Below are 25,157 nucleotides of genomic sequence, written 5' to 3' on the forward strand. Positions count from 1 at the left end.
AAGTTGGATCATGAAGGGCATGTGTGCCAAGTTTGGTCCAAATCCCATCAAGCCATGTGTTTTATCTATTTACCACACTTGTACCCAGCCGTTCTCACCCCAAAGGGGACTCAGAACGGTCTTACAAAGGCAATGATTTGATGCCAGACATATACATATAGGTAAATAAAGAACACATTTAAAACATCAGTTAAAATCACACAATCCAAATCATACCCCAGGGCCGTTCCATTTGTCATTGTTATTTCATAATTTCTTATTGCACTGTTCAAGTTTACTGACCAAAGGCTTAGTCCCAAAGCCAAGCTTTTAGCTATTTCCTGAAGGTCAGGGGGGAGGGGGCTGATCTAATCTCGCTGGGGAGGGAGTTCCATAGACGAGGGGCCACCACTGGGAAGGCCCTGTCTCTCGTCCCCACCAACCTCACCAGAGAAGGAGGTGGGATCGAGAGCAGGGCCTCCCCTGACGATCTAACATCCAAGGTGGATTATAGAAGGGGAGATACTTTTGGACAGGTAAGCTGGGCTGGAACTGTTGGGCTTTATATGTTAAAGCCAGCACTTTGAATTGTGCTTGGTAGCAGACTGGCTGCCAGTGGAGCTGACATAATGGTGGTTGTGTGCTCCCTGTACGCCACTCCACTGAGCAATCTGGCTGCCACCCATTGGACCATTTGAAGCTTCCGAACAATCTTCAAAGGCATCCCCACGTAGAGCGCGTTGCAGTAGTCTATTCGGGATGTAACAACAGCATGGATGTAACTAGCATATATGAGCCTTTGTGGTACAAACCTACCTATCTACCTACAATAACAGATAGATAGATAGATAGATAGATAGATAGATAGATAGATAGATAGATAGATAGATAGATATCAATATATATATATATATCATATATCATATATATATAGATATATATGAATGGGGAGAGACAAGATGGGAAATATCAGCTCAGGCCGTAGCCAAGATCCTAAATAATAGGGTTTTTGTTGTTGTTTTTTTCCAGGACAAATGAACAATCTTGTCTAGCATGCACTCTTGTTTATGGAGAAGAAGCTTTCTGTTATTGAGTGCTGGGTTTGGGCAGAGAAGGAGGTGGGGAAAAGATAAGACAATCTGATTGCTCTGTTGCCCTCCTCATGAAGCTGCTTAGCAATACATACATAGAGAAGCCCTGCTCTTTTCTATCCTGCAGCATTGGCCCTGGACTACACTACAAGGCTGGTGTATGGTTTTCTTCCCACCAACAGTTTCATGAGCATGCAAGATGTGAGGGACTGTTGGCAAAGACGTGTTTCATTTATGATTTGACAAATAGATAATTTTTGTATTTGAACACGACTGCAGTGGGAAAAAGGATGGGCAACAAGCTTTTGTATGTGCAGCGAAGAAAGTCACTGTTATTGAAGGCTTTCATGGCCAGAATCATTGGGCTGCTGTGAGTTTTCCGGGCTGTCTGGCCAGGTTCCCTAATACCTCCCAACAAAGGATTCCCCCAGGCAGTAAGTAGCCAGACCTTGAAGCTGCAAGGCTATTCAATGCTAATCAAGGTGGCCAATTGCAACATTCACACCTGCTTGAAGCAGACAAGAGTTCTTTCTCCCACCCTGGACATTATTCCACAGATATATAAACCCCATTTGCCTAGTTTCCAATAGACCTCACAACCTCTGAGGATGCTTGCCATAGATGTGGGCGAAACGTCAACAGAGAATGCTTCTGGAACATGGCCATACAGGCCGGAAAACACAAAGCAACCCAAAGAAAGGCATGTTTCTATTAGGCTTCAATTGGAGTTCTCCATTGTTCCTTGCGGGGAATGGCTTGTCTCTAGTGCAGACAAGTTATTTAAGTTTCAAAAGACCAAGCAGTCGAGTTTGAAAATAAATTCGAGCATGGCTTTTAACCTAACCCTTTGTTTGGAGCTGGTTACCCCTCTACATTCTCTACATTTTCATTTCCCCCCGCACTTTTGATGATTTGCGAACGGAATTCGGAAGTGATAGTTGCACGAAACTTCCTTTACCCGTACCGAATCCGAACTCAAACAAAGCGGCTATAGCTCTATGGACCGATGATTCTGCCGGGGGTGGGGGGAGAGACTAGGCATGCGCACGGGTTGTAAACAAAGCCTTGAAAAGGGATTCCCAGAAGGCGACGGGGCCAAGGGCGGGCGGGTTCTCAGTGCGCATGCGCCTTGGCGGGCTAGTTTGATTTCTCGTCTTAGGCGGTAGCGGCGGAGAAATGGACGTGGAGAAGGAGGGAAGCGAGAGGTGAGGGGACTCGGCGGGTCTTCTGTTATAGAACAGCTCGCTTATGAGTGGGCGTTGCTTTCCAGGCGAATGGCTAACGTGGGTGCATCTAAACTGTAGAATTAACGCAGTTTGACACCGCTTTAACTGCCCTGGCTCAATGCCATTGAATAATAGATGTGATTTGCTGAGGCACCCTCACGCTTTCACAGAGAAGGCTCAAGACCAATGTCACAACTCCCAGGATTGGTAACATTGAGCAATGGAAGTTAAGGCGGTGTCCAAACTGCGTTAATTCTATAGTGTATATGCGATCCGTGTTACACAGGGTTGTCCTCCCTCTTCTTGTTGGAGGGAAGTGGGAAAATTGTGTTGTCGAAGGTTTTCATGGTCAGGTTGCTGTGAGTTTTCCGGACTGTATGGCCATGTGCCAGAAGCATTCTCGCCTAACGTTTCGCCCACATCTATGGCAGACATCCTCAGAGGTTGTGAGGTGGCCAGTTTCAACATTCACATTTTCCGCAAACAGACAAGAGTTCTTTCTCCCAACCTGGACTTTCCACAGATGTATAAACCCCACTTGGCTAGTTTCCAACAGACCTCACAACCTCTGAGGTGCCATAGATGTGGGTGAAACATCAAGAGAGAATGCTTCTGGAACATGGCCAGTCAACCCGGAAAACTCACAACAACCCAGTGGAAACATCAGTGATGGCTGTGTGCTTTCAAGTCGCTTCTCTCCCATGACCCAGAAAGGAAGAGTTTCTTCAGTGACCCAGGTATCTGTTTTCCTGATAGAAAACAGAATGTATTGTATCAAAGGCAGAGCTCCATTCTAGGGATTGCCATGTCACAGAATCCTAGACTAAGAAGGAGACCTCAAAGGCCATCCAATCCAACCTCCTGACTTTGTTATCCAGCATGAAAAAGGAATCTTGGTCTCTAAGGTGCCTTCTTTCCTTTTTTTAAACTGAGGACTTAAGAGTCAAGGAATCCTAGAGTCAGAAGAGACCACAGGAGTCCTCCAGTTTAATCCTCTTTGCACACAATCAAAATATTGTACCTTCCGCAGATGGCCATCCAGACTCTGCCTAAAAACCACCAGAGAAGGAGGCTCCACCATGCTCTGAGAAAGCATATTGCACTGTCCAACAGCTCTTACCATCAGGAAATTTTTTCTAATGTTTCCCTGCAATTTCAATCCGTTACTCTATTGTGTCCTGGAGCAGCAGAAAACAATCCTGCTATCTCCCCAAGGTGACAGCTTTTCCAGTATTTACACATGGCTACTATCCTGTTTTCCTGAAAGTAAGACCTACCCTGATAATAAGCCTTAGAATGATTTTTCAGGATTTTTGAGGATGGTCAAAATATAAGCCCTAATTCAAATAATAAACCCTAGTTATAGTTCATTAAAAAGTCAATTTAAATAGTATCCAGGCAGTTATATGTAGGACCTAATGAATCCTTTGGAACAAAAATTAATATAAGACCCTGTCTTATTTTTGGGGAAAAAGGGTATATCCTCTCTCAGCCTGCTCTGGGAGTTCTGGTGAAGAATTAGGAAGCATGCAGAGATCCCTCTTGTCTTGCATCCACATGAGGCCATTCCCATCGAGTGAGTTTGGGGTCCTCGCTAAGGTTATGGTTACACCACGTAACATGATTTTTGTTCCTATGTTATAAATGTCATTTCTTAATTGGTTCTATCATAAAAATGTGTGGGGGGAGATGGTGTTTTTGTGGGACATCCTGCAGCACATTTTGCTGTGGTTTTCATTGAATATCTCATGGAATCTCCACCAATTCATAGCTTTTTCATAGTTTGTGGCAGCCACAAAAACAAAGTTTCTGGAGTATAACAACTCCTTTCAAAGTAAGTACTATACAATTAAAGAGGAAATAACACTTTCAAAGCAGGAACAGGTTTTTTTTCCAAATTTTGTTACGTAGTGTTATAGTCCCCAGAGTCAAAGAACACCTCTGTGAAAGTCAGGTTAACCCTTTCAATGAAGGGGTCCAGCAATTTGTATACACCGTTGGGTATTTATTTATTTTTTAACAGTATTTATATTCCACCCTTCTCACCCTGAAGGGGACTCACAATGTACCCATTCAAAGGCAACCATTCAATGCCATATGAACCTAGAGACAGACACAAAGGCAATGTAACCTTCTCCAGCTTCCAGCTCCATGAGGGTATGCTCGATTCCGGCCCCAGGGGGAGCAGCTGCTTCATCATCCACTGTGATGCTGACTTCTTCATTCCAGACACTGCTGGATGATTTTTATGGTGTCGTAAATTAGTTAAATTAGCCTCCCCACATATTGGTACCTGAATTGCCTATGTGATAGATGCAACGATCTTTCGGGTTGCTTAGGTCAACAACGAGCAGGGCTATTTTTTATTTTAGTGGTCAGGTGCTCACTCCAACATGGGGTGGCCTCAAACTCATGACCTCTTGGTCATAGTGATTTATTGCTATTAACCAGCCTGCGCCACAGCCTGGCCCCGGTATGTGAGATAAAGTATGAGGCTTCCAAGGCAAGGTATGTTTTTTTTCCCCTAATCTATCTATATTTGCAGAAAAACTTACCAGTATGCCAATCTTAAGTGTGTGTCACGGACACTGGGCATTAGGATTCACCTATCATCCCATTTTGGTAATTAAACAAAATGTGACATGCCTTGTTGGGTAACAGAATGCGAGGTCTAACCTCCAGAATATAAAAGCTAGTAAAAGCATTAAATATGAAGACATGAAACTTACCTTGTTACAGAAGGCCTATTTATTAGGTATTATTTATTACTAGTAATACAAAATCGTATCTTTGAATGAGGTTTGACAGTTTTGCACTTTAGCTACTGATGCAATAAAAGGTCTGAGTAAAGCCCACCATACATTTTTTTTCTCTGAATGGAAAAAAATTCAGAATCATTTATGCTAAGAGAGGGGTAAAAGTAGCTGAGTATACTGTGTTCTGTTCCAGAGACATTATATTCTGTGTATTTCTATATGCCTTTGTTTTCTATACTGAGTTTGCAGATTTATCAAGAATAATTTGTATTATATGTTATATATTAGTACACAGTAAATAATATGTGACCTAAAGAGCCTCTGTTTAATCATAATTTCTGTACAGCAATGCTTTTGGTAGGCGTTGAGATCAGTCACAAGTGATGTTAGTTGATGGGAGATTAGAGTAGCACCGTAGCCACTGCTCAGAATACTGCTAGCAAAGACAGAAGGACTATCTTAAACAAATCTTGGACCTTATACATACTTGTTACAACAGTGTCTGATACCTTTCAGGTGCAAAGGGGTTGGCATATTTCCCTCTTTTGCTTTTCTGCACTCATGGCTGGGTTTGAAGAAGCAGAACCATTGGTGCATACGATCCTTTGATAGTGAGCCATGGTCACGTGGGACTGTCCTTTGTGTGTTATCAGCAGAGCTGTACTGTTTTGCATCTCAGCTTTATGAGCAGTCCCTCCCAACAGCCCACCATTGTGTGCTTCCCAATTACAAGTTGAGCCTCCTTTATCTGAAAAGCTTATGACCAAAAGTGTTCTGCATTTTGGAATACCTATAATCGCATATACGTAATGGTGCTGCACATATGCCATTTCATTACTCTTTGTGCCCATGCTATCGTCTTTTTTCTGACCTTGTGTCTCTTGTTCATTACTTGTGTTGTGTAAGATGTGAGGCTGAAGAGAAACTACAATTCTGTGAAATGATGGGAAACTGAAACTTTTTGCTACCAGCTTCCTTTTCTGCCTTTAAGACAGAGGCTGTGGCACTTCTGTTTGTTTGCTACCTATATGTTGTGCATGAATTTGGAGGGAGAGACTAAGGATCTGGAAGGTGAACAAACAGAAGCGCTGCTGCCATCTGGAACACATCTTGCCTTGGTGGCAAAACATTTTGATTTTTTTTTTTGAGATTTTTAATTTTCCAGGTAAGAGAGGATTAACCTGTAATGAAAATGTTTTGTATCTGTAGGATTATAGAGGTTTTTTGTGTGTCAGGAATGACTTCAGAAACTGCAAGTCATTTATGGTGTAAGAGAATTGGCCGTCTACAGAGACGTTGCCCAGGGGACGCCCAGATGTTTGATGTTTTTACTATCCTTTTGGGAGGCTTCTCTCATGTCCCCATATGGAGCTGGAGCTGACAGAGGGAGCTCATCTGCGCTCTCCCTGGATTTGAACCCAACCTTCAAGTTAGCAGTCCTTCTGGCACAAGGATTTAACCTATTGTGCAAGTGGGAGCTCCTGCATCATAGAGTTGGAAGAGATCACAAGGGTCATCCAGACCAACCCTCTCCCATGCAGGAAAACAACAGCCAGATTCAAAGTTATGAGTTGCATTTACAAAGCAGAGGTGGACAAGATATGATAAGGTGGACTGAAATTTTCCGGCATAACGTTCAAATGGATGGTATTTAACTCCCAGGTAAGCTGGTAAGAATTTTTCAAATCAATTTTGGGGTTGTACATGTAAGAAGGTCTCTTTTGTCAATAAGAGGACTTGTAGAAAAACCAAAAGGTATTTGCTTTAGATGTACATTTTGTTGTTTTTACAATGTCACCAAGAATGTTTTGTTTGGCTACTGTGGATAAAGAATAGGATAGTAAATATCTGTAAAATATTGGAGTAGTCCGTATTATATTATTTTTAGTTTAGTTTTAGTGTTATTTCTCTAAAATACTAAAACTAAACTTTACATAGAAACCTAAAATGAAAAGAATACACAAAATTAGTACATTAAAATGTATATGTTGGTTTCTGCCTCTTGAGCCACTGTTTAAGACAGAATAGCAATGTATGGTAAATTGTCACCAAATTGTTTTTTCTATGTCTTAAAAATTTATGGAAATTTGACTTGTGTGAACATGGAAGAGAAAGCACAGTCATGAAAAAGTAAACAATCTTGTTGAGGGGACAGAATTTAATGAAAGAAAAAGAGAGGGGGAGAAAGGTATAATGGAAGGGGAATGAAGAGTGCAGTGCATGAGTTGTTGACTTGAAAGAGAGGTTAAGTCCAAAGCTTCACTAAACCATTTGTATCACCATTTTTTTCAGCGCAAAAGACACCCTTCTAAGGAACATGCACCAGCAGGTAATAAAAATGTATCTTAACAATATTTTCAAGAAAAAAAAATGATGGCAATCATTTGCATTGCAACAAGAAGTCACGAGTGGAGTGCCGCAGGGTTCTGTCCTGGGCCCGGTTCTGTTCAACATCTTTATTAATGACTTAGACGAAGGGTTAGAAGGCACGATCATCAAGTTTGCAGATGACACCAAACTGGGAGGGATAGCCAACACTCCAGAAGAAAGGAGCAGAATTCAAAACGATCTTGACAGACTAGAGAGATGGGCCGAAACTAACAAAATGAAGTTCAACAGGGACAAATGCAAGATGCTTCACTTTGGCAGAAAAAATGGAAATCAAAGATACAGAATGGGGGACACCTGGCTAGACAGCAGTACATGTGAAAAAGATCTTGGAGTCCTTGTGGACAACAAGTTAAACATGAGCCAGCAATGTGATGCGGCTGCTAAGAAAGCCAACGGGATTTTGGCCTGCATCAATAGGGCAATAGCGTCTAGATCCAGGGAAGTCATGCTCCCCCTCTACTCTGCCTTGGTCAGACCACACCTGGAATACTGTGTCCAATTTTGGGCACCACAGTTGAAGGGAGATGTTGACAAGCTGGAGAGTGTCCAGAGGAGGGCAACTAAAATGATCAAAGGTCTGGAGAACAAGCCCTATGAGGAGAGGCTTAAAGAACTGGGCATGTTTAGCCTGCAGAAGAGAAGGCTGAGAGGAGACATGATAGCCATGTACAAATATGTGAGGGGAAGCCATAGGGAGGAGGGAGCAAGCTTGTTTTTTGCTGCCCTGCAGACTAGGACACGGAACAATGGCTTCAAACTACAGGAAAGGAGATTCCACCTGAACATCAGGAAGAACTTCCTCACTGTGAGGGCTGTTCGGCAGTGGAACTCTCTCCCCCGGACTGTGGTGGAGGCTCCTTCTTTGGAGGCTTTTAAACAGAGGCTGGATGGCCATCTGTCGGGGGTGCTTTGAATGCGATTTCCTGCTTCTTGGCAGGGGGTTGGACTAGATGGCCCATGAGGTCTCTTCCAACTCTACTATTCTATGATTCTAAGTATATAGATTACAGGCAGTCCCCAAGTTACAAACAAGATAGGTTTGTTTTTAAGCTGAATTTGTATGTTAGTCAGAACAGATACATTTTTAAAGTTTCTCCAGCCATATATATAGATATCTCTCTATATATATTGTGTGTGTATCATCTATCCCACAGGCATGGGCAAACTTTGGTTCTTCAGGTGTTTTAGACCATGGCGTTTATTTCCTTTTCTTCTGCTTGGAACTACTTTAAAATATTTAATTTCTGTTTTGTGTGTGCTATTCTAAACCACATGAGGAGTATAGTTTCATAGAAAATGTATATTTAAAATTAATAATGAGATAGAAACAATATTTGATATCATATTGACTAGTCAACTTTCAGGAACTGGTTGTTTTCACATTCAATTTCTGACCATCTTCTATCACTTCCTATTTTAAACATCTATTTACATAGCAATCTCAGACTATAATTCTTTATGGCCTCATTGAACTTGGGAGGTCTTGCTTCTCTGTATGTTGTATATAGAAGCAGGCCGTAATTGATCTGCCAAGTAGTTTCATGGGGCCTTCAAGGTTAAATGGGATGCTTGGTTGGAGGAGGAAATAAATGTGTGAGAGTACTTTATTGCCAAACTTGCAGAGTTCTATTGAGTGGGAAGTATGTTCTTTGGCAGGTAAAGAAAGTCACCTTGTGACTCTCTCAAGGCAGAAGCACTGAGATCATTCCCTTTTATTGTCAGATTTATCTCCCCTATGAGGAGGAAAAAGATTGGATGATATCTATAATGTTTAACAAGAAATACTCATTTTCTGTTTTAGAAATCCTCTCCAGGAAACCAGCCTTGCATTGAAGACGAAAAAGCCTCAGTTAAAGCACTGGGTAAAGAAATTCGGGAGGCATTGAGGACTGTTTTTATGAGCGATGCATTCATTGATGCTGTGCTGCCCCCAGTAGGAGGGATTATGTCTTGATATTTTTTGGCTGTTTTTCTAAGCAGACGAAAAACTAATGTCCCAAACTCTCTAAAATATGCAAATTTAAGCAATTTACATGAAAATGTGCTTTGCATAATTCTTCTTTTGCTAATCAAGGAAGACTCAAGGAGCTATCCAGCTACTTGATGGTTCCCAACTGAATCATCTATATCTATGGTAGAGCTACTTATGATATCTCTGCCCTTGAATTGCAGTTAAATTTCTTATTGAGGAAACACAAGTCTTGTACAGTTCATTGCTCGTCTTGGATTTGTTGGGCTTTGGCTCACAGCCATTGCTTTCTTTCATTTCTTAGTTGAAGAGTTTTTATTATAAAGATTATTGGCTTTCAATCTTGGGTGTTTTAGAATTAAAAGGAATGAGCAAACAGAATGACAGCCTTCGTAGAACTCCGCTTACTGATATTTTTAACCCCGTGCCAGATCCTCTACAGGATGCTTTAAAAAAGTTTTTGTCCTAGAATCTGAGCTTCAAGTCTATTGAGTGTTGCTTCTGGTCGCGTGATTTTGTTTTTTTTAAATTCTATTTTGTGAACTTTGTATGTTCTGGTTGGTTTGTCTTTGCATAACAGGTTGTAAATACTATCATTCCCACCTAACACGATCAATTGCCTGCTAACAGTGATGGGAGTTATAATCTAGTACATTTGGAAGGTCTCCGGTTGCAGGTTGCTTCTGCATTGTATTACTTTGTGAGCTGCCTACAGGCCTATCACAGCTTTAAAGGTAGATTATTCTGGGTTGTTGGACTGTAGTTCATAGCATCCCTCATCATTGGCTAATTTCTATCCCTTCATTATTGAAGGAGCAGACATTTATTTCTGAAGATGCATCATAAGTACTATGTTTCTAGCATGGATTCATGCCTAAGCTCACTCTGGCTAGCAACCAGAAATAGCTATGCACATATGTTAAATCCAACATTCATTTCTCTGAGTTGTCATTATATCTCTACTGATTTTCAATTTTGCAATAAAATGGTTTTGATGTGTAGTGTTTCTCCCTGCTCTCTTCATTCTAGGAAATGGGCTTTACCAGGAAAATATGGAGACGGAATGTTTTGGCAACCCTGGCAACCCTGTTAATTTCAGCTGTGGTCTCCAGGTTGAGACAAGAGCCAGCCACTCTGGACTGTTAGCAGAGACTGGCAAGGAAGTTGGGCATCTAAGCCCCTCCCTGAAGAATGGGGATGCCCATGGCCCTGACCCAACAAAAGCGCCTCCACAGTGTCCTGGTTCTGACATGGGGAATGGTTCCACCTCATTTAATGCAACCCTTGGGCAGTTGCCTTCTCCACCTGTAGCACGGCGTTCCTTGAGTCGGTACAGTCTGAAGCTGGGCATGGATCGACGAAAGTCATTGCCTTCTCCTCATTTGGATATCCCTGGTATACCTTTCCAATACAGATTTGTGGCCAAGCTAGGGCTTGCTGGGAACTCAGTAGTTGCAGAAGCCCACAAAACGTTGTGGCCCTACATCTGGGATTGAGACTTCCATTGAATGGGATTGCTTTCTCTTGAGAAAATTAAACCTGTTGCTCAGCTACATCTTGATTTCTCAAAGGCCCAGTGCAGATGGTCTAGGAATTGGTAGCCTACTTCAGAGTATGCTTTTTCCACTCCTATTTTCAATAATTTCCTTTCTTCCTTCCCTTATAATTTCACATTACAAACCATAGCACAAATTGTATTCTTATAGAACCCCTTCATACTTTTGATTTGATGTTATTTGGAGATCCATTACTTGGTGAAGCTTATTGTTAGTCCTGATTACCATACCCGTTAGTCTTTATTAGAGTTGACCCATTCGGTCAGTTAGACTTACCTATATGATTTAATGCTTCCAGCTGAAAGCTATGGGTGTTAACAAAGAGCTCTTTCTTGAAGGTGGAATCATTGGGCTGTTGTGTTTTTTTGGGCTGTATGGCCATGTTCCTGTAGCATTCTCTCCTTATGTTTTGCCTGCATCTGTGGCCGGCATCTTCAGAGGTCTTTGGAAACATAGCCATACAGCCCAAAAAATTCACAGCCAATTGCTTTTTGTTCCCTTCAGGGCATTCCCCGTTGTAAGAGATTCACAGGGGCACATTTGCTTTTGCTGATCATTCTTTACTTCCCATGAGGGTATTGTAGTTCTTAAAAATCTCAGATAATGAAATGATGCAGATTTGTTTTCCCTTTTATCTGAAAGATGGGATAAAATTCAGAAGTATGTCCTTCTTCTAGAGAACAAACATTCAAAACTTATAAGAGATCCCCCTTCCTTATAAAAGGTGCATTTTAAAAATATCTCAGAAGCAGCATATTTGAAGGACTGAAGAAATCCTCAAAAGAAATCAAAAGTGAGAGAAAACATCAGATAATGGGAAAAAGGAATATGCAAAACTGAAATGTTAAGAATTGAGAATGCCATAAAACTAAAAAAAACTTCACTAGCTTTAATTGTTTCTGTAAATGCTCTTTACAATAACTGAAACCTATTTATAGCTTAAACATCCCTTATCTGGAACTCCAAAATACTCCCAAATTGCCCACATTGGTGGCTGAGATAGTAATTCCTTTTCTTTCTGCAGATTCAAGGTACCCAAACTGTTTCATGCACAAAGTTATTAAATATGAGAAATTGGACTTACCGTGAAGGTTCATTCTGGGATGGAAGGAGGAGCAATCCACTGTGATTGGGTTTAACCCTTTGCCTTCCAATTAGAAGGAGTCAAGTCTTTTTTTCTTTTATTTGAGCTGCTATGCCCCGTTTCCCCTTCTCCAAATGTTTTTTTCTATCCTGCCTAACCAGCCGCTTGTTTGACCTCCAACAAGCTTATAAGGTGAGTGTGTTAGTAAGGGAAAATAACCAAGGGGAAGTAAGGTTTTGAAAATGGCACTTGCAGCTTACCAAAAGAGATATCATTGCTTTTGTGATGTTCTCCACTTTTGAGCCATTGTCTTAGAGCTGTGGTTTTCATAATTGTTCTTGGAGGTTACCAGGAGATATTCTGTTCTCACCGCAGTGTTTTTCTCCACTTTGACGTCTTTGCCATTGTCTGTCTGGTCCCCCTTTTCAACTTTTTGTTGTCCTTGCTTACTGTTTCTGTCAATTTTCAGCTCCTTTTAAAATGTTTCTTTGACTTACTAAATTGTATTTTTCTTTCTGTCCTTATTTTGTGTCCTTACTAACACACTTGCCTTGTAAGTTGCTCAGAGAAGGGCAAACATGCCTGTTGGTTTGGCAGGGAAAAAAACTGTTGGAGAAGGAGAAAGACGGTTAGCGACTCAACTGAAGAAGAATCTTGGATCCTGTGAATTCTAGTTGGAACGGCAGAAACCAATTGCATTGGACTGCTCCTACTGCCACCCAAGAATATTGAGTACAGAATTACCTGCAGCCTATGTGAATAAAGTATATATGAAGCATAAATGAATTTTGTGTTTAGACATGCGTCCCATTTCCAAGCTATCTCATTGCATATATATATATATTCACAAATACTGGTTTTCCAAGATCTAAAATACTTAAGAGTCCTTAGCATTTTGAGTAAGTGGTACTCTACATCACCCCCCTCTCGCCCAGACTCATTCTCACTTGATACATTATCTTTAAAATGTAACTTTTAAAAGGTAGTATTTGACAAGTACCAAGTTCAGTAGCCAGGTAAGCTTTGGTTAGGAAACCATCACATCATCTGAAATTACTTGTTAGTGTCATTAGATTTTGAGCGATGCTGTGCTTACCTTTCAGAGCTGAGTAAAGCCATCAGCTTGGAATTGCCAGAGACTGAGAGAATGGCAGCTCTGCTCCTTTCCAGTTTCCAGGTAAGGCCAGTGGGCTAGAAAGCAGCTTTCTAATGTAGCCCATTTCTGCTCCTTATTGGCTGTGCTTTGCAATATGTTTTATGCCATTTCCACAGCTTAACGCTATTTTCAGTTGTTTTGTATGAGTCTTGTATTTTGCTTCCTCCCCTAAGTATTTGATAAAAGAATGATACAAAAAGAAGTAAATAAAAAATGCTCATTCTTCATTCTCCTATCCCATTTTTCTATTTCATGGTGTTATTATAGTGTGAATTCTATCTATGTTTCTGATAGTAAACGGATGATGCCAGAATCTGCTTCTATCATGATTCTAAATTGGCTTCTTAATGAGTTTAAGATGGCAAGTTGTTTGTTAATGAGCTTTGTAAGCCGCCTTCAATGAACGAATCCCGATTTCAGGCTCTATAAGGCAGGGAAGTATCAGTACCTTACAGAAAGGTGTTTGCATCCTAGCTGGCATTGTTGAATGTTTGGAGGTTGCCATGACTACTGGTGCTGTGTCTGTTTGTGACATAATGTGAGATGTCTCCATCACTCTGGGTGATTTCAAAACAGTGTTAATCAGGTCTGAAATGCATGACCTCAATCTCTGGAAGTGTCTTTATGGACCATGCATTGGAGGTGCCCCGTGCATATAGATTTTACGCTGTGATCAAAAAGATCTGTGGCAAAGATGACAGGGATAAGACTTCAGGCAATGGCAAGAGGTTAGAGCAATGACTATTAAGTTGGTCCTCACTCGTCTCATATTCCACTACTGGTGACCACCCCTGTTGAAACTGAAGGCCCACAAGGGAATGTATCATGATTGTAGGTGGAGACTTTTCTCTATGAAATATGATTAGGAATCCTGTGTCCCGATAGATATCAAAAAGTTGGAGGGGGAGGCAATTTTAAGCAGCTGATAGAAAAAAAAATACCATAAATTTCAATTCTTTTATGCAGAGGCAGAACAGAAAAAGATTTAATTTACACAAATCTGACCTTTTGGAAGAACCCACAACAGAATCTCATTCCCCACTGTACAGTATAAAGCAGTGAAATGATTTTGGAACCAGTCTGGCGTTGCTCTTGAGGGCGTTTTGATCATCATAAAGCAGTATGTGATTGTGTCCAAAGTTCTGTAGTATAGTTCAGCTTGTGGGCTCAAGTTGGTTGTTTTTCCTAGAACCTTAGGATCTACCACTGTGTGGAATAGCTGCATTTCCCTCTCACACCAGAAGTTACTTCTTTCTGGTGTTATTTCATTTCTTTCCAGTACTTCTTGCAAAAAGTTATCCATTATTTGGTCTTGAAGATCATTTTTTAAATGCTACTCACAAATGGGAACCTTTCCTTTTTCTTTCCCTCCTAGTATGCTGCTCAGAAACTCAAGTGCTCCTTAAGACAGACTGATGGCTTTAATAGTGAAACTTTTGTACAAAATGGTAAGTCTTATTAATTTATTTCAGCAAAGAATTGTGGCATTGTTGAAAAATACATGGGAGATCAGTTCAGTCAAGGTCCACTTGAGCTGGAATCTGTGCTGGGAAACTGGGAAGCCATAGGCATACAACTTCCCAGTACGAGTCAGGCTCTGGGTTATGTTGCCATTAATGTTGATTCTGTTTTTCTTTTGCTATCACCACATTTTTAAACAAAGTAAATTAAAGAGCTTCACTCCTGGCATAGTAATTGTAGAAAGCTAGGGCACAGGCAAGTATTAGATTATAATGTGTTGTCGAAGGCTTTCATGGCCAGAATCACTGGGTTGCTGTGAGTTTTCCGGGCTGTATGGCCATTTTCCAGAAGCATTCCCTCCTGACGTTTCGCCCACATCTATGACAGGCTTCATCAGAGGTTGTGAGGTGTTGGAAACTAGGCAAGTGGGGTTTATATATCTGTGAAAAGTCCAGGGTAGGAGGAAGAACACTTGTCTGTTTGAGGCAAGTGTGAATGTTGTACTTGGCCAGCTTGATTAGCTTTGAATAGCCTTTCAGCTTCAAAGCCTGGCTGTTTCCTCCCTGGGGGAATCCTTGGTTGGGAGGTTCAGCTGGCCCTGATTGTTTCCTGTCTGGAATTTTCTTGTTTTACCAGTATTAAAAAACTTTAAAATCAGGACAGTAAGTAAAGAACAATTCTCAGAAAACAGATGTTTATCATCTACTACTGATCATATTATTGCAGTTTCTGAATAAAATTCCCAGCTCCCTGGGATCCAATTAGAAATGAATAAGGTGATATTAAACTAGTCTGTCATATGGTGTTTCCTGCAATTTCTCTTTATATCTTTCTTCAGTCAACATGTTATCAGAAGAGTTGAGATTCTGGACAAGGAAACTGCAGCTAGACGGAACTCTGCAAAAATGCTTTGAGGATCCCAGAGCGTAATGACTATTTTCTCTTTACTACTTCATTTCTAGAGTGGCAAGTGACCAAAACAAAAAATTTCTTAACAATTAGGTAAACAGCTTGTTTCACTTCCTAACAGGAGGGTGCCGTTTGCACTTGTGACCTTTCGGCTTGGCTTCAGCCAATGGTCTGCAAGCAGTACCTGTAACTTCGGTAAAGCGAGCACATGTTGTCCTCTTCACTTTCTGCACATATAACTTATATGAGCTGCTTTGCTAAAGATCGAATGGCATATGACAGTATAAGTAAGTTTCTGCCATAATTTCATCATCATTTGAGTCTTTTTTTTAGGAGTGAGCCAGATCCTGCATTTGATGCATCGGTATCTGTCTTGAAAGAGAATATGGTCAGGTAAGATGTAGCTGCAGCCTGTCTTCTGTAATAATATTATGGGAGTTCTATTCATGGCCTCCAATGGAGTATAAATACTAGAGGCTCTTCTTCCATGAAGATAGTAATGTTTAGCTCTATCATAGTGTTTGTGCCCCATTAATGACTTTTTATTTCCTTTGTATCTTTTGTACATTGCTTTAATGTTATTTGTCCTGAAGGAAATGCTATAGTGCAAACAATGCGGTAGTAGCCAGGTACAGATGCACTAAGCAGCAGCAGGGAATATGCTACAGGTTTGCATATTTTGTCTGTCTGACACAGATGCCTCCCCCCTTTTTGTATCTTGCTAAACTGTTGTTCATTCCAGGTAGCAATAACATGATTACAATCAATCACCCTGTGTGTTTCTCTGTGTGTGTGAGAGAGAGAGAAAGAGGGGGAGAGAGACTAACTTGCATCAGGAAGAAGAAATATCAGTTTTCAGTCTTAAGGTATCAGAAACATGATATGTGGCAATAGGAAACTAGTAAGTAATAGTGAACAACTGTGGCTAAAGCCAAGCTAGTCAAAACAAAGCCTACTCATATATCTTATACAGAGTTGTCGGATTGGGAAGAAACAAGCCTCAGAGCAAGACTAGGAAGAGCATTCCTGCTTCATAGAATTGTCCACCAAGAGCTTGTGTGGAAGCTCAGTTTCCATTCTTCCTCAAAGAGATAACAAAAGCAGTGCCTTGGAATCACTAAAGCACTCTAATGTGGAACTAACCTTTGGTCTCTGTCTTTCACAGGTTGTCTGAGGAAAGTCAGGCTTGGGATGAAGTGCTTCACAGTTACCAGAAATATGCTGAGGATGTGGCCAGGTTAGAGTACTATCTCTCTGAACCTATTTTAAACGTGTCAGTTAAAAAGAAGTTAGACTTCTTCATAATAAATCTCTCATTTCTGACCATGGACATCCCAAGTGAGGTCAAAAATGTGTCCCTGATCATTTCACCTTTCCAAAGGAGCAGTTGTGGTATCTTGGTTTTCCAAGATGGCGATGGAGGCATACTAAGAGGCTGGAGATCATTTTGCAGTGCCTTTCATGTTCCTTGATTCGTGTTTGGGCACTGTGTTTGGTGGAAGTTGATGAAGAAACACAACCTACAAACTACAGGCCCACTAAGAAAATCCTACAAATGCTACATTCAGCAAAGCATAAGAGGGAACCTCTCGCCTCTGCAGGAGTTTACTGTATACCATGCAGCTGTGGACAAGTCTATACCGGGAGGCACCAAATATGAACTAAGGAACATGAAGGGCCCTGCAGACTAATTTTTTAATTTATTTACTACATTTATATCCTGCCTTTCTCACCCCGAAGAGGACTCAGAGCAGATTACAAATAATATTTACATACCATGTATTATATTATTAGTATAGCACAATATTGTAATATTATTAGTAATATTACATATAATATATAATATAAAATTAATATTGTATTATTAGTATTATATTGTATTGCATTATAATATCAATATTATATGTATATACAATATATTAATTATTTATTGTTGTATATTATATTGTATATTATGTGTATATATGGTATTATATTAGCATAGCATATTACTGGGGGGAGGAGCCTCCAGCTGATGGCACAGAAGACAAGATGGACTAATTCAACCTGAGAAGTCAGCTATAGCAGAGCACTTGATGAATCAACCTGGACACAACATATTTGAAAACACATAAATGCTGGACCACTCTAGCAACCACCTTGTCAGACTACACAGAGAAGCCATTGAAATCCACAAGCATGTGGACAATCTCAACAGAAAGGAGGAAACCATGAAAATGAACAAAATCTGGCTGGCTACCATTATTAAAAAATTCTAAAATCAGAACAGTAACTAAAGAACAACACTCTGAAAATGGAGGAATTCCAGGCATGACTCAATCAGGGCCAGCAAACACCTTCCAACAATGGATACCCCCAAGCAGGAAGCAGCCAGGTTTTGAAGCTGCAAGGCCGTTTAATGCTAATCACTTTGGCCAATTACACAGCATTCACACATTCACAACCTCTGAGAATGCCTGCCATAGATGTGGGCAAAACGTCAGGAGAGAATGCTTCTGAAACATGGCCATACAGCCTGGAAAACTCATAGCAACCCAGCGATTCTGGCCCTGAAAGCCTTCAACAACACATTATTACTATTGGCCAAACAGAATATGAGATTTGTGCAAGCAGCAAAGCAATAATAACAGCCCCCCCCCCCCCCAAAAATATATATTGGTGTTTTGGTTTTTATGCCTGTTGGGGTTATTTGAGGCACTGATTCAGAACATTGCATTGGCTAGACCACATCAGCTCTAGTTTCTTAGATATAGTTATGGTTTTCCGTGGGCGAGTAGATGAAAATATATGGCATATGTTCTATATCACAAAAACTAGAGATGATAAGGGGAAATTGGTGTCATTTTTAGAATCAGCAGGTCAAATATAACCAGAAACAGGTCTAACATTTGAGGCACCAAAATGTGTATTGGCCAGTGTAATGTAATGACGTAAAGATGTCTCATGATTTATCAACATTCCATTTGAACTCTGAATGTTGTATTTGGTATGTATTTGTGCTAATAAAAGGAAATAGGGTATGATCCCTCTATCATCGGTCTATTTGTGTTTACAGACTACTGGTACATGGATCTGGTCTGTTAAAACTGTGCATATATAAAATAGTGTATGTTAAGAAAGGCCTTCCTTCAAATATCTCCTTGGTCATGAACTCACTGTAGTCGGATTGTAATGGGTGAAATACTGAATTATGGTTTGACTATGCATCCATACTGTATTCTCACTTCTGCCTTCTGCTTCTGGGGTTTCAACTTTTGTTGCATAGCTATAACACAGCTATCCATCTTTTCCGACCTTTCATGAAAGAGTTCTAGATTGCAAGCTTGCATTTAAGGATCTGTTTATGAATAGTGTGTGTTATATACTGCATATTTGTATGAGTAATTATCAATCAATACATTTGCCAGCTGTGTTTGCATATCTTCTTTGCTGTGCATTTTTATAGAAATTTCACAGTGTTTATTATTGTAAGAAGAGTAATCCCTAAGAAGTTGTGTTTGTCACAGAGATGCAGATAATGCTCTACTCCCACTTTTTTATTTTGTAATGATAGGATGCAGCTTTTAGAACCTCTACAATTCTCTCTGGCCCTCCATGTATTGGACTGCAATTCCCAGCATTCCTCAGCATTCGGTTATGTTGGGGGTTATGGCCCACCAATATCTGGAAATCTGCATTTTTACTATCTTTGGGACAGAATGGAGTGGAATTCCCCTAGCCCCAACAGATTTTATTAGATTGCAAGTCCCATTATTCTGAGCTAGAGGGGAATGCTGAGACATTATTATTATTATTATTATTATTATTACACTTTCTTCATAACACATTACTACAATAGACTATGTATCTTTTTATCCTTAAGGCAACTGCAGCAGTGTGAACTGAAACAAGGACCAGAAGAGCCTTCGAGCTACCTTAGGACATCCCAGGCTAATGTGCTTCAAACCAAACCAGATTACCAGAAAATATTGGATCATCACGGAGAGGTCTTATACGACATAGAGAGAGTGGTGAGGATGAATCTTGAATTTTAATAGTCAGGGAGGTGCAAAGGGCTTCCCTCCAGCTATGTTGCTGCTCTAGCTGCTAAAGAGCGTTTTCTAATGAGGCACATGATTTCTAGAGGTCTATCAAAGCAGCCGCCTTTCCAGTAATAAATGGGCAAGGTAAGCTTTAAATAAGGAAAATGGAGCATGTTAGAGAATTTTTACTAAGACCTGAAAAGCCATAGCAGGATGAGTGAAGAGGAGTTGCACACTTGAAAGACTTTTAATGTTTGCATACAAGAGGCAAAGACCTGTAAGGGGAGCAGTAAGTGAGGTATTTGGAATTCTGAATGAAAGCAAAAGAAAAATCTGATAGTCTTTATTATTAAAACGCACACTAAACAAGCAATTGATTTAAGAGTAAAGCTTTTGACTGCTTCACAAATAATTCATCTTGTTTAAGAATTTGAGAAGATAATTCTAAAGGAGTAAATAGTTGGCTAGTATTTCAGGATATTTAGAAACACCAGTGCTTTTAGGTTTTTGGACTGGTTTGTTCCTGTTGCTATCTTGATGTTGTGCCATTTTCATTATTATGTTCTCGTTCTTTATTTGCTGCAGAGACTGTTGACTATTGGGTGTTTTAAAAATGTAATCAGGCCATTATCCGGTATGTGACGTCATTAGCGATATGGAACAACAGCCCAGAGTCAATGTTTGCCCTTTCCTGGGCTATGGTGTTCTGTACCTCTGACTCTTTGCTCCAATTTATTCTCAGACTAGTGAGGCCAAAGATTGTTACTGGGTGATCTCCACGTGGCATGAGAAACTTCTGAAATAATTATATATTGCAGAAAACATGAAAGGGTTTTTGCAGAAATAATCACATCCTTAGGGCCCTTCCACACAGCCATATAACTCAGAATATCAAGGCAAATAATCCACACTATCTGCTTTGAATTAGATTATCTGAGTCCACACTGCCATATAATCCAGTTCAATGTGGATTTTATATGACTGTGTGGAAGGGGCCTAAGTGTATGGGTGGTTTTTTAGAAGAGATGGAAAGGATTATTATTATTATCATCGTCAGCTTCGATGTCTCTTGTGTATCGCAGCACAAAGTGAATATCATGGGACTTGTTTCCTCTTGGTTATGATTGTGCCAGAGAATTTAGGAGAATAAGTCAGAGTAACATCCCTAGGTTCAGAAGTGAATGAAAGGCCCTCTGTCTATCCCAAGTGCCATGCCATGCCATGCCAAAAAAAGCAAATAAAAAACATCATTTTTTAAACCTGGGAGAACACACTTCTGTAGGAATCTCTGGGTCCTCCAGCACATATTTGGTCAACTTCCACAGGATGTTGCCCAAAGACTCACATTGGAGGAGTTAACGGATTCCTAGAAAGTCGATAGCACTAAATGAATAGATTATGTGCAGCTACTACTTCCAGTCGGGATCCGTGGTTTTTTAAATGATATCCAGTGACTATGAGTTAAAACAGTGCTCGGAATGAAGGCTCAGATTGCATAAGGATGATGGCTAGCAGCTGTTTGCTGAACTCCCAAAATAGTTCTAGATGTTATTAGAAGAGATATTGGAAATTAAATAGTAGTACAAGGTTAAATAGCAGTACAGGTAGCTCCTGAGTTACAAACATCTGACTTACAAATTGCTCATAGTTATGAATGGGGCTGAGACAACAGGAAGTGAGAGAACTCTACCCCTCAGAAGCGAAATTCACTCCTGAAAGCATTATAATGGGAAAAATGTGTCTCCATTGAAGCTTTATCACCAAACTGTCTCTCTGTTGGTTTCTCACTTGAAAATGTGTGTGTCCTCAGCTGGATGAAATCAATCAAATAGTCAAGGTGTGTCGGGTTTATATGGAAGATGTTACACAGTATCTTCAGCAGCTATCAGCACAACTTGGTAAGCCATGGAACAGTTTCTTCTTTTGCACTAGGAAGAACTGAATAGAATATCAAACAATAACAAAATCATTTTTTCTGCTTTTGCCTGTTTATGCCTACTTGGAGTCTAACTTTACTCCCAAATGTGAATCCCTCCCCAATTCTTGGATAGGCAGAATGCTGGAAGTAAATAATTCTCTTTTGCTTTCTTTTTCAACTCACAGCTGATCATTGTTCTAATCAGTTTTAATTACTACGTGGTTTAATCTTGTTATTGGTTCCTTAGTGTGAAAATATAGATTTGTCAATTTAAATTCTCATATCCAACTAAGAAAATTATGCAAAATTCTAAATGGATTCTTCATGCTCTGTAGCAATTTGAAAAGCGTGTTGGTATCATGTAAATGCATTCTTTGGGTTCTGTAAGCTGATTTTGACTTTTTAATGAATTGATTATATCATTCTTGGAGGTTTCCTGCAATCCACCTCTGAGTTTCATAATTGAATTACAAAATACATACAAGTTTAGGTGCTTGTTTTTGCAGATCAAATCTATGTAAATTTCAGAATGCAGGCAGTAGAAACTGTAAAATGTATTTGAGATCCTCAAAATGATGAGGTTATAGTGCAATCCTGTAGGTAAACCCAAAGTGTTTATTAGACACACAAACAGATATAAATTCTTGTCAGACATTTGTATACATATCTATGGCCAACCTATTTTGTAAATGTTTCCTAGTTATCTAGGAACAAGGCTTACTCACTGTAAGTAAACAGATATGGGGCTTTCACCAGGCCTATGCTAAGCAGAATGCAACTTGGGAGAGTGATCTTTGCCTCCAGCATGATACATTCTCTCAAAACATGTCCAGGAAAGCGAGAGGATCATCTAGAGCAGAGTTTCTAAAACTGCTTCTTCAGATGTTTTGGACTTCAGCTACCAAAATTCCTAACAGGTGGTTAACCGGCTGAGATTTTTGGGAGCTGAAGTCCAAAACATCTGAAGAAGCAGTTTGAGAAATTCTGCTCTAGAGCATTACTTCTTATACTGTGGGTCCTGGCCCAAATGGGATTCTCTTAGCTCAAAACTGGGGTCACGAAGCATTTGAGAATGGTAAAAGGTTTCTGAATGCCACCCATCATTTACACAGCTCTGTTCATAACTATGTGCAGTGTTTACAGTGGACTCTGCAGAAAATCCTTTAGCAAGCCTTACAAATGCTAATTGATGATCATCAGTAAATGTTTTATTTTTCTATCTATGGGAATTTTAAATACTTATATATCTGGGGTCACATAAAAAATTCTCAGGCACAAAGGAGTCAGGAGTGGAAAAAGTTTAGGAAGCCCTGGTCTAGAGCAGCATGAGTTGATGCAGAGGGAATGAAGAAACATTGCCTCCTCCTTCACAGGATTTTGGTAGTCTCTATGGACAAAGGGAGTCCTTGTGTTTGGAGGAGGGCAAGTCTGGATCATGATCATTCCCAAGCCCAATACAATGAATAGCACTTAATCCTAGTGGTAATGTTAGGACTGAAGCAGACCTGTAATTATCTAGTGTTGACTCACCATCTGACACATGGTTCAGTGGTATATAGTACTTTAGTTAGGAAGACTGAATAGTACTCATTCCACCCTGTCCTAGTATTAATGTGGTGCAGTGGTCATTGCTATTCTAAGTTGTATTAACTGGTGTCAAAATGTGTGGAAACTGATTACTCGTTCTGCTATCCCCCCACCCCCAGATAGATAGATTTGCATTAACAGATGATGATAACTGCAGAAGCTGCAAGGCATTTGGAATCAGAAAGGGAGTTTGGGAGAAAGTGTGATAACATTTCATGTCAGGTTTCCTGAAGAGAAGTGACCAAGGAGTTGAGATTGGTTGTGGTTCAAGCCATAAGGATACTTTCTTCATGTAGTTTAATTGAAAGGGCAGTTGGGCTAGGGATGTGAAGGCCTGCAGACCAAACACTTTAGCATGCATGTGCTGAAATGAAAAAATACTATTGTCTTCCTCAGGCAAGTAGCTGGAAGCACGTAACAATTTGTTGTTTCAATTTCAGCATCAAAGACTTCCAACAGATTCACAGACTCACCTGCCCGTAAATTGCTCCGGCTCTTCCAGACGAAGCCAGCTCCACTTCCCCCTCCAGATAGGTAGAGGCAGTCGTATTCCTATCCCAGCTGCACGCTTGGTTATGGTCTCCCTGTTGCCGGGTTCTCAATACTCTTTTCCTGCTGTAGCCTTTTTCTTCTGCTTTGTGTAAACTATGCCTTGCCCCAGAGCTGGACAAAGGGATATTCAAAAATATTTGACCAATATGGTTTGATCATATCTTTGGCTGACAATGCCTCCATTTTTGCAATAAATAAGACAAAAATCCTTCCTTCTCAGCTCATCCTTTATAGCCCCACCAGGCAAACACAATGCACTTGGACTGGTAGAATCTAGTAGAGAAAACAATCTTTACTCAAATTCTGATTCCACCAGACAACAACACAGTATTTGAGTCTTGGGTTTTCTTGTCTTTCACAATTTCAAAAGAATAGGCAATAGGAGCCCAGCTTGAACATTTGGCTTTTGTATGTTATCCAAGAACCAAAGTTATACAAGAATCCAAAATTGCATGTAACTATTGAGCACCCTTCCTCTTCATGCAACTATGCTATAAGCAGAAGACAAAGGATCTTTAGGCTGATGAAGATGACACAAATCTCTCTTTACTGAGCTATCACTGGGAAAGGTTTTGTGAATATGTTGTACTCTTACCTGAAACAGTAGAAGCTATATGTTTGTACACTGATATTTTGGAAGAAGTCAGCAATGCCATCAGCCAACAAAAAAACAACAAAGCTAGCGGACCTGATGGGATTCCCGCTGAAATCTTCAAAGAGGGTGGACCTGAGCTGATGCAACAACTCCACCAGCTCATTGAAAAGGTGTGGATGACCGAGAAAATCCCAGCAGACTTCAAGGATGCCACCATCATCACCCTTTTCAAGAAAGGGGACAGAACAGACTGCGGGAACTATCGTGGTATCTCCCTTCTAACCTCCGCCGGGAAAATCCTCGCAAGAATCCTTGCAAACCGCCTTCTCCCTGTCTCAGAAGACACCCTCCCAGAATCCCAGAATGGCTTCCGCCCCTCCAGAGGAACAGTGGACATGATCTTCACTGCTCGACAGCTCCAAGAAAAATGCAGGGAACAAAACCAACCTCTGTACATGGCATTCATTGACCTTGCAAAGGCATTCGACACAGTGAATCGCAGCGCTCTCTGGACCATCCTCCAAAAAATCGGGTGCCCTGACAAATTTGTGAACATCCTGCGGCTCCTCCATGATGACATGATGGCAACAGTCTTGGACAGCAACGGCTCCCAAAGTGACCCATTTAAGGTTGAATCAGGTGTCAAGCAGGGATGTGTTATTGCCCCCACCTTATTTTCCATCTTCATCGCTATGATACTTCACCTTGTTGATGGGAAGCTTCCCACCGGAGTGGAAATCATCTATCGGACAGATGGCAAGCTATTTAACCTCAGCAGACTGAGAGCCAAAACCAAGGTCACCACAACATCTGTTATAGAACTCCAATATGCTGATGACAACGTAGTCTGTGCACGTTCAGAAGAAGACCTACAAGCCACTCTAAACACCTTCGCAGAAGCATAC

The 25,157-nt window shown here is 40.5% G+C and overlaps 1 protein-coding gene across 4 annotated transcripts; it reads left to right on the forward strand.

The window, feature by feature from the left end:
* Positions 1-2,156: 2,156 nt before the first annotated feature.
* On the forward strand, positions 2,157-23,865 carry dsn1 (DSN1 component of MIS12 kinetochore complex). Of its 4 annotated transcripts, XM_062971042.1 has the most exons (13): positions 2,183-2,275; positions 6,594-6,714; positions 7,345-7,381; positions 9,245-9,305; positions 10,442-10,807; positions 13,156-13,229; positions 14,584-14,656; positions 15,508-15,595; positions 15,912-15,971; positions 16,744-16,815; positions 19,441-19,588; positions 21,411-21,498; positions 23,546-23,865. In XM_062971042.1, exons 3-13 carry the CDS (start codon positions 7,370-7,372, stop codon positions 23,641-23,643), a joined length of 1,140 nt encoding a protein of 379 aa, XP_062827112.1. In that variant the 5' UTR covers positions 2,183-2,275; positions 6,594-6,714; positions 7,345-7,369; the 3' UTR covers positions 23,644-23,865. The 4 variants fall into 4 exon arrangements, with proteins under 4 accessions (XP_008112647.2, XP_062827112.1, XP_062827113.1 ...); XM_008114440.3 differs by lacking the exon at positions 6,594-6,714 and having other exon boundaries at positions 2,157-2,275; XM_062971043.1 differs by lacking the exons at positions 2,183-2,275; positions 6,594-6,714 and adding an exon at positions 2,310-6,217.
* Positions 23,866-25,157: the final 1,292 nt, after the last annotated feature.

This window comes from Anolis carolinensis, chromosome 2, assembly GCF_035594765.1.
Source record: "Anolis carolinensis isolate JA03-04 chromosome 2, rAnoCar3.1.pri, whole genome shotgun sequence".
In the NCBI taxonomy this organism is placed as follows: domain Eukaryota; kingdom Metazoa; phylum Chordata; class Lepidosauria; order Squamata; family Dactyloidae; genus Anolis; species Anolis carolinensis.